General features: G+C 36.4%; 1 protein-coding gene across 1 annotated transcript; it reads left to right on the top strand.

Moving 5' to 3' along the window:
- Positions 1-1,303: 1,303 nt before the first annotated feature.
- LOC132642693 (peroxidase 6) lies at positions 1,304-2,605 on the top strand. Its single transcript, XM_060359758.1, has one exon. It carries the CDS (start codon positions 1,409-1,411, stop codon positions 2,414-2,416), a length of 1,008 nt encoding a protein of 335 aa, XP_060215741.1. The 5' UTR covers positions 1,304-1,408; the 3' UTR covers positions 2,417-2,605.
- The last annotated feature ends 7,349 nt before the right edge of the window (positions 2,606-9,954 follow it).

Below are 9,954 nucleotides of genomic sequence, written 5' to 3' on the forward strand. Positions count from 1 at the left end.
ATTTCCCATAAGGCGTTAGAGAGAGAGAGGGGGGAGAGAAGACGTTAGAGGGAGAGAGAGGAAGAGAGAGTATTTGACTTAGAGAGTTGGAATATACACATGTGTTCAACTTATTTTACTTTAATAGCTAATAAGTGTCATTACCATACAACTATTAGCTATTGAAAGTAATTAATTCAAACTATAGATACTAAACATAATTAGTAGTAATAGTTTGCGATGTCATGTATATTTCCCTATACAATATTATAACTCATATACACCTGCGACCAGTCATCGCCGAAGATCACGCCGGAGCAACACCAACCACTATATTTATACACCATATACACCGATATACCACGATATACACCCATATACCACCATATACACCAAAAGGGCACTCGTCGGCATTCATGGAGGTCACCGAAAAAACGCGAATTTGCTCAGATCTATAACAATACAATTAACATTTAAAAAACAAAAAGTCACCGGTGACGGCGTTAAAAAGAGAATCCGGTCAGATCTACAACAATATAGATCTGACCGATGGCTTGCTTCGCCAGAGTTTGACCGGTGACGACGTTAAAAAGCGAATCTGGTCAGATCGTTGGGCGTTGTTTGGCTGGAGATGGCTTGCTTCGCTGGAGTTAGATCGGTGGAGCAGTGACAGTGATGGAGGTGGGAGTGAGTGCAGAGAGAGGAGGAGGAGGGAGTAGGTCATTTTTTTTGTAAGATTTTAAAAAAAATGGGTCAATTTTGGTAGCATTGCTACCCTAATTGACACGGGGTGTAATTATCTCAAAAAATTATGCTTTTGATTTTCATTTACACTAGGGAAAAAATTCTAATCCTAATAGGCCGAGCCCGCACTAATGGTTCAAGACTTCAAGTAGACCAATCCTAAACATCGAATACTTCCTAGTTCCTAGACCCTATTTTATAACAATGCACCAACAAGTCCATCCAAAAAATAATATTTACAGCAAGATGTTAAATATTTTTACTGATGGTGTACAAAATTTAATTTTAAATGTTTTACTTTGACCGGTTGTAACAAGTTACTTAATTACCCTTTGATTGAGTTATTAACTTATTCTTAAAGCGAACACTTACCATCATTTGACTTTTAAGCAATTACTTTTTGTGCATATTTATACCGTCGATGAGTAAAAACATAAGTTATTACTAATGCCAAGGAAAATCTAGAAGGGAAAGAGTAAACCCCGGGTCTTAAACAATTTTTACACCTCTATTTTACGTTTGTTGCATGCAAAATATTGCCCATCTCAAATTTCAAACGTCATTGAACGTAATAGTTTTACACCACTTACTCTAGCCCCAAAATATCCAAAAAAAAAAGACCACTAAAAGCTTTTGTTATTTCATTTCAATCTGCTTTCTCACCAACTCTTTCAATTCAGAAGTCATGGCATCACCACTTCTCTCGATTTTCCTCTTTTCAACTCTAGCCTTATTTTCTCTAACAGAATCCAAGCTCAATGTTGATTATTACAACAAAACATGTCCTCAATTTGAAAAAATCATCCAACAAATTGTCGTGGACAAGCAACTCGCAGCCCCCACCACCGCGGCAGGCGCCCTCCGCCTCTTCTTCCACGACTGCATTGTGGGAGGATGTGACGCCTCATTACTTATTTCGTCAAATTCCTTCGCCCAGGCCGAACGCGACACAGATATCAACCTATCCCTCCCAGGGGACGCCTATGACCTTGTCGCACGCGCCAAGACCGCATTAGAGCTCCAATGCCCCGGCATTGTATCTTGTGCAGATATTTTAGCTGTTGCGACTCGTGACTTGATCACCATGGTTGGAGGTCCATTTTACAATATTCGTCTCGGCCGAAAAGATAGCTTGGAATCATACGCAAAAGATGTTGACGGACATATTGCTAGGCCTAACATGACAATGGACACAATAATCAACATGTTTGCCTCGAAAAATTTAAATGTGCAAGAAATGGTGGCTTTAGTGGGTGCACATACAATTGGTTTCTCACATTGTTCAGAATTTAGCAAGAGAATATTCAAATTCAGCCAGACCTCAGAATTTGATCCTTCTATGAACCCAACATTTTCACAAGCGTTACGGAAGCTATGCGGGAATAACTCGAAGGATATGGCAGCGTTCAACGACGTGATGACACCTGGCAAATTCGATAACATGTACTACATAAACTTGCAAAAGGGACTAGGATTATTGGCTTCCGATCAAGCTATGGTTTCTGACCGAAGGACTAAACCATTTGTGGAACTTTATGCAAAGGATCAAGATGCATTTTTCAAAGCATTTGCTCATGCAATGGAGAAAGTGAGTGTTTATCAAGTAAAAACAGGGAAAATGGGAGAGGTGAGACGCAGGTGTGATGTTGTGAATCAATTACAAGTAAATCCCAACAAGAAAATTGCTAGTTAATTAATTAGGTTGATTATTACAATTGAGGAAGGATCTGATCATCTCATGGCATGTTTTAGTGTCAAGGTGCTTTTGGATTATTACATATGTAGGTTCCATAGAACATGATATGTATTATATTCCAATGTGAACATTTTTGACCTCTTGTAATTTCAACATCTTTTTTTTCCTATTAAGATACCATGATAATTTAATTTATCTGCTTCTTGAATGTTTTTACCAGTTCTTCTCTAGCATCGAGCAACATGACCATTTTTGGAGGAGTTCGGTATAGGGAGGAAAATGTTTTTCAAATTTTTTATGTTTGGTTGGTTAAAATATTTTGAAAAACATTTTCTCTAGGAAAACAAGTTCCGTCAGTGACATTCCGCTCCTCCCCCTCCTCCAACACATCTCCTTCCACCCCCATCCCCATCCCCACCCCCACCCCCACCCCATCCTCCACCACCCCCACACCCCTACCTCACTACAAGAAAAAATATATTTGGCAACAAAAAAAATTTGTTGCCATAAATTGATTATTGTTGCAAAAAGTACTTTTGGCAACAAAAAAAAAATACTTTGTTGCATGAACTTTTCCCAACGGCTGTTATTGTAACAACTTTTTTTTTTTGTTGCCAAAAGTACTTTTTGAAACAATAATCAATACTATGACAACAAAATTAAATTCTTTGGCAACAAAAAAATCATTTGCCAACAATAAAACTAGGTTGTTTCCAAATATAAAAAAAAATTGTTGCGATTTCTATACTTTCTTATAGTGCCTCTACCTTACCCCAACCCCATAGTGTTTGCCTAGATTGTATATATATGATTTTGTGATAATATTTTCTATTTACTTACCAAACACAAAAATATAAGTAAGAAAATCACGAATTCCCCAAAATAATATTTTCCATAAAACCATTTTCCTTCGTACTTGTTAGAATATACGAGTCCGCCAAACAGTGTAGAGAACCTGGTTCTCTATCTGTTCCCTTAACTAAAACGGAAAGTAAATACACAAGATATTTGCGTGGAAAACTCCTTGCTCAAGGGATTGAAAACCACGACCCCAACTTCACTAAACTGAGCAACTTCATATTACAACCTATTAAAACCTAGGAATTAAACTCTTAATCTCTTACCCCTTACAATAACTCTACTGTAAGCCCTTTACAATAACCCTATTGCAAAGCAATAAACCTTGACTAACTCTAGCCAAGAACCCAAACAACCTTGACTAACTTTAGCCAAAAAAAACCAAAATAACAAAAGGTTGAGATCTGTCCTACTATGACACTTTTTGAAAGTAGTGTAGGAATACAAGTAAAGAACAAAAGACAAAGACTTAACAAACCTAAGGACTTAAGACATCTTCAGTGATTTGAATCTGATCCTTCAGTTTGTTGTAGCTTTGTTCTTGAGAGCACCTTGAGAGGTGGAGACTTGTACTTAGGATATGAGCAAGTTTCTGATTTTGCAAGAATGGATTTTCCCTTAGAACATGTTGTTTATATATGTGGAGAGAGATTGAGTGAAAGTGACAAACCATAAACCTTGGACCATTGATCTAGCTAAGCAACTCTGCTGTAGTATTGCTGCATTGCTACAGTGCTACAGTGTCAGTAGCTTTACAGTTGTAGAGTTGACTTTTCAATGGTCCAGGGACCTGATCGCATCTGGTTCCTTATCTGGTCCCTCTAAAGACATAACTGGTTCCTCGAGTAGGTTTGTCAATCAATTTCCCCCTTTTTATGATGACAAACACGTAATTGAAATATCCCTTAAGAATCGTATCCTCACATATTCCCCCTAAGAAATAGGCCCATCTTCAAGTATGACAACACTTCCCTGTATGAACATATCTAGTTCCTCGAATAAGTTGGTCAACTCATCAAAACATAACATAGCATAACTTATCAATTTCCCCCTTTTTGATGATGACGAACTCATAATTGAAGTTCCTCCTTTAGAACCAGACTCTCACTTGTTCCCCTTGAGAATCAAGCCCAATTTTTAACATAACAACATTATCAACATCTTATATCTTTTTCCCCCTTAATTATCATGTTTGTCAAATTATCAAAACATAACATAGCATAGCGTATCAATTATTTCCCCTTTTTTGATGATGACAAATCCATAATTGATATTCTCCCCCGAGAACCAGATTTATCTTCTAATATTACAACACAGTATCAACACAAGTAAAGAACCAGATCCTTACTTGTTCCCCCTGAGAACCAGATCTATCTCATAGCAACATGTTAGCAGCATCAACCAATTATCAATCCCTCTTGAAAAGTTCCCCCCTATCCTCTTAACATAGCCAATCATTGAGGTAACTAGTATAGAGACAACTAGTTGAGCTTGATCAACCCCAACTCCAACCGATTTCTTTTAAAGTTTTCCTGCTCAGTGCTTTGGTGAAGATGTTTTCTACATGGTCCTTCATTTTGCTATACAAATCAACCCCTTTTGAACATTGTCCCTCAGGAAGTGATACCTAACATCAATGTGCTTGGTTTTCTTGTGTTGCAAGGCATGATCCTAGAAAAATGAGTTATTTTAGAGGTGTTTTTTTTATCCAGCATAATTAGCATCAGCATATCCAGCCAAGTTCAAATTGTCTCCTGAAGGGTAGAAGAGGACCAGGTCCGGAGTCTCTTTGAGATACCTCAAAATTCCTTTTGCAGTAAAGATTCGATGATACCCCGTACATGATTTCATTTACAGTAGAACCAGGTTCATCCATGTCTGGCCGAGTCGCAGTGGTTATAGGAGTACCAAAGATCTTATCATTTTCTATCTCAACCTTCTTCAGCAGCTCTTTGATGTACCTTTGTTGACTGATCATAGTGCCTCTTGGGGTTTGCTTGACTTATGGCTCAACAAAGAAAATTTAACTCACCCATCAATGCTCATTTCAACTTTACTTCTTCTTGATTGTAACTTTGAACCAGCAGCCTTGCCTTGTTTCTTATTGTGATTTAAAAATCATCAAGCTTGTTACGAGACATCCACCTGGTTCCTATCACTGTTATGTCAGAAAATCTAGGGACCAAGTGCCACACTTGTTTCTTTGAAGTTGATGGAGCTCTTCTTGCATAGCAGTTGTCCAGTCAGCATCTTTCAATGCTTCCTCGATATTTTTGGGTTCAATTTGACACAAGAAGGCTGAGAAGGCAAACATGTTTCTCGCCCTAGACCTAATTTGAATACCAGAGTCTAAGGGAGTAATCATATTTTGAAATAGATGAGATCCCTTGTGCTTCCAGTTGGATACTTGAACTTCAGGATTCGAGAGTGTCGTACCCCATTTTAACCGGGTTAAAAATAGAGTACAACATATTGGTGATTCCTATTTATTTGTTTTAAGGAGTCGCCACCTAATTAATTTAACGGTGAATTAGGACACCTAAATGTTAACTAAGGTAAAGTTAAAACTAAACCTCTGTTAATAATCTGCTTAACCGGTGTGATTCTAGGTAAGGGCTCTATATTATCCTAAAGGAAAGGGGTTAGGCATCCTTTAGAATCCGTTAACTTACGGTTATCCGGCCAAACTTAGGTTAATTAATTCAGATTAAATATAATGCTTAAATCTTAAGAAAAATAGGTTGTAAATGTTATTGAGGTTTTTAAAGGAAAACGTAATGATGCTATTTAAACTGACTTGAAGAACTACATAGTAGTCCACTTAAAAATAAAACTTATAAATGTTGTTAAGCTTAAAATAATAATTTTTATTGTAAAAATGAGACTTGCAAAATATAATGATTTGTATATAAATAGAAGCTTTTAGGAGAAACCTAGCCAATTTAACTTGGAATAAAATGACATTATATCAGTACAATAGTGTAGGAAATCTAGACTTGTCTTAAAAATAGAATGCAAAGATGATGAATTTCTTTCTCTTTTTTACTGATTTATTTAATTATGCTCGGCTAAAAATAGACGTGATTGATTCAAACTTGAAGAGTTATTTATAAAATATACTTGAGTTTATATTTGCATATTAGTGACATTTCTTAAAACAATATTCTAATGTAGCAAAACATAATTTCTTTTACTCCAAATATGTTATTGAAAATCAACTATTCTAACAAAAAATAAATATTATAGATACTTTAAATTAACTACCCATTATATTAAACTAACCCACTAATTCTACTGAGGTTCATCTAAGTTAAGAAAATGAAATAAGATAAGGTTGGTCATACAAAGCAAATAAAAACATACAACGGTAAAATAAGGTAGAGGGGAAGAAAATTGAATGGATCTGGCCCATTTTCAGGCCCAACTGCTGCGGACTATTCCTGCTATTGGGCTTCGGCCCAGTAACTTTCATTGTAGGGCTGCAGTCTACTGCTGCTGTATGGGCTTTGGCCCAATAATAATTTTTATATGCTGTTGCGGATGGACTGAGGGAGAATGACTCAAGAGGATTTCGTTGGGCTTTTAGCCCAACAGCGAATGCCGGAGAAGAACGAGTCCTCAGACTCGTATGCGGTGATCATGCATAAAAACAAAAGAAAAGGATCAATATGTGATCAGCCAGTAAAGTTAAAAGGTATAATGCAAATAAAAGAACAGATCAATGGATTGCGCATATACTATGTATATTTAATGTATACCTTATGTATTACACATTCATATGGGATATATAGAAGGTTTTCGCCGTTATTAATGTATTTTTATGAGCATGCTTCAAATATACATTCATATACATACTACAAACTGAGATATACTTGCAAGATACACAGGATTCTAACAAAGATATGTACTGGTACCAGAATGCATACATGACTTAACTAACACATTATTTCACCCATTCATTCGAAATGATTTCAACAATATTTCGGATATACAACGAATATTACACTGCCCATGTTCTAAGACGCTGGCGCAACGCATAAAAAAGAAAAAAAATACAAACTGAGTTGCAATCTTCTTATACTTCTCAAATTTTATCCTGGGCATGGTTTAACCCCAGTTCATAACAGTGGAGCAAATGTCAAGTTGAATTTTAAACTACAGGAGTAGGCATACATACATAACAGAAGGAGTATAGAGTTCTAAAAGCCAAACTAGTGCAATAAAAAGAAAACCGCGTAGCGAGATCGGCATATTGGGCAGAGAAACCCATCAAGTTGGCCATATATCCTTTGTGCTCAAATAAATGGTCAAAAACTTCGAACATCTTAAAACATGTGATCTTTTAAAGGTAACAGAGTCTCAACAAGGCACATATTCTTTATAATATCTTGGTTAGAAAAATAACTCCATCCTGGAAATCCAAACAAGTCAATTTCAAGATTATGTCCTATAAATTAAACTGTGCTACAGTCCTCCTAACTTACACAGAGACCTTAAACGCCCATTTCAGATCACATTAGGCATTAAGATTTAAACAAAGTTGGACACAAACATAACCAAACAGTTATCTTTAAATCAATCTCACAAGGGCAACCAAACATATAATCATGTATTGATCAAAAATAAGGCATAGCTAGTATGAATTAGGCAAGGTTATTTATTCTAATTAGCCATGATAGGAAACTGAGCAAGCATGACTTCCTAAGGATAGCAAATACCAACATTTTTAGGCTAAGTGTTTCTGAACTTTTAACAGACCAGCAGTATATGCAGAAATAGGTAAGAACAGGACAGATTCAGCAAAGAGCGAGTTTTTTGACACGCAATTAACATTTCAGCATTAATCAATCATTAATGCACCTTAAATCACACACAGGATTCACTTGAGATATTATATATATGCAGAATAATAGACTTTACAGATTTGAATCATCTTAAAACCAAAACAAGACGAAACAGGTGCCTGAGACTAAGTCTCTTTCCACATATGCTCTTATAAGAAATTCTTTATATATTTCAACCAACTTGTAACTTGTCAACAAATTATGGACTAATCATAGTGTCGGACAGGAAAGCATGCATGTATATTCAATCGTATTGATCAAGTCCAACTCCTTTAATCCAGATTTGACACAAACAGTTAACAGAATGACTAATCATAACAAATTTTAACCATATTAGCATGATTAGCGGACTTCTAGGTCACAACTGATCGCAAAAACTCATTGGGTGTCATAGTAGTGAAACAACAAATCCAGGTTTCAGAGAATAAGCAAGGATTAACATCATTCCTCTAAGTAATATGTAGAAGCAAACAGGATAGGTATGCTAATAATCCTTATCAGACTTTAATCAGATCAATTAATCATAGAAAAAGAGCTAAAGCGTACAAACACGATTAATGAATTACCGGATTTAAACTAACATATGATTAACTCGGTGATGTACAGAGCAAACAAAAGACCCATTTAGAGCACAAGGTTAATCTAAACTTGCATATGAATCTAAACTGTCGCGAAAAAACTAAACTAAACAGGACTAAACATGCTTAACGTAACTAGAACAATTATGACAGAACTGAAATAAAATTAAGTACACAACTAGAATAAACTATAACAGAACTGAAATAAAACTAAGCAAACAAAATCAGGTATACGGTTTCAAACGTTCAAACAAACATCAAAAAAAAGTAATTTGAAGAAAGGAGATTACCTTCTTCGGGTGCAGCGAAGTGAGGCGAAGGTTTCGATATCCACTCGAACACTTCAAATCTACTTCGAAACACTAAAAAAAACCGAATTTGTATACCCTTCGAATCTAGACAGATGCTAAGGACAAAACAGAACAAAAATGGTGTGGATTTTGACTTGATATCGAACAATACAGCTAAAGAATTAATCTCGTCTATGGGGATTTCTTGTGATTTTCAGAGCTTTAATTTTTCGGGCCCTTTTTTGCGACTGAAAAAAACCTGTCTTTATAGTGGAGTTTTGGGGTTCAAGAACTCGTTTTTGTAGGGGATTCTTGCGATTCCAGAACCGTTCTAAACGACTCAAGATAGGATTATTTATAGGATGGATTAGGGTTTTGAGTTTGAGAGGAGCGGGGACAAAGGGAAGTGGAGGCGGTAGAGGAGTGGGGAACAGGAGGAGGTGGAGGCGACAGTGGCGTGGGGGGACAGGGCATAGTGGAGGACAGTGGCAATGTGGGAAGGTGGAGGAGAGAAGAGAAGGGAAGGAGAGATGAGAGGGAGACAGAGAAGCGGCGGAGGGGAAAATGAGAAGGGAACCATAGTGGTTCCCTTATTTTGGACGGGGATTGGGCTTCCGGGTCGGGTTAAAAATGGGTTGGTTTGGCTAAAATATGGGCTGGGCAAAATTAAAAGAATGGGCTGATCCGAAAATGTTGGTTAATTATTTGGGCTGGGGTGAATTAAATTGGGCTGGTAAATTAAAATGATGCCGTGTGAATTAAAATGTGGACTGGTTTTGTGCATTGGTCCGAAAATAGTATGAGTTGATTGGGCAACTACATTTAAATAAAAGACCTATTTAAATAACTTGTGTTAAAATATTACTTAATATAAAATATGCAATTATTAGTGCTCAGGAGTTATAATAGCCGTGCAATAATATTTAGAAAATCCACAGTAAATAAACACTATTATCTAATTATGC

The sequence above is a fragment of the Lycium barbarum genome, chromosome 5 (assembly GCF_019175385.1).
Source record: "Lycium barbarum isolate Lr01 chromosome 5, ASM1917538v2, whole genome shotgun sequence".
Lineage (NCBI taxonomy): Eukaryota > Viridiplantae > Streptophyta > Magnoliopsida > Solanales > Solanaceae > Lycium > Lycium barbarum.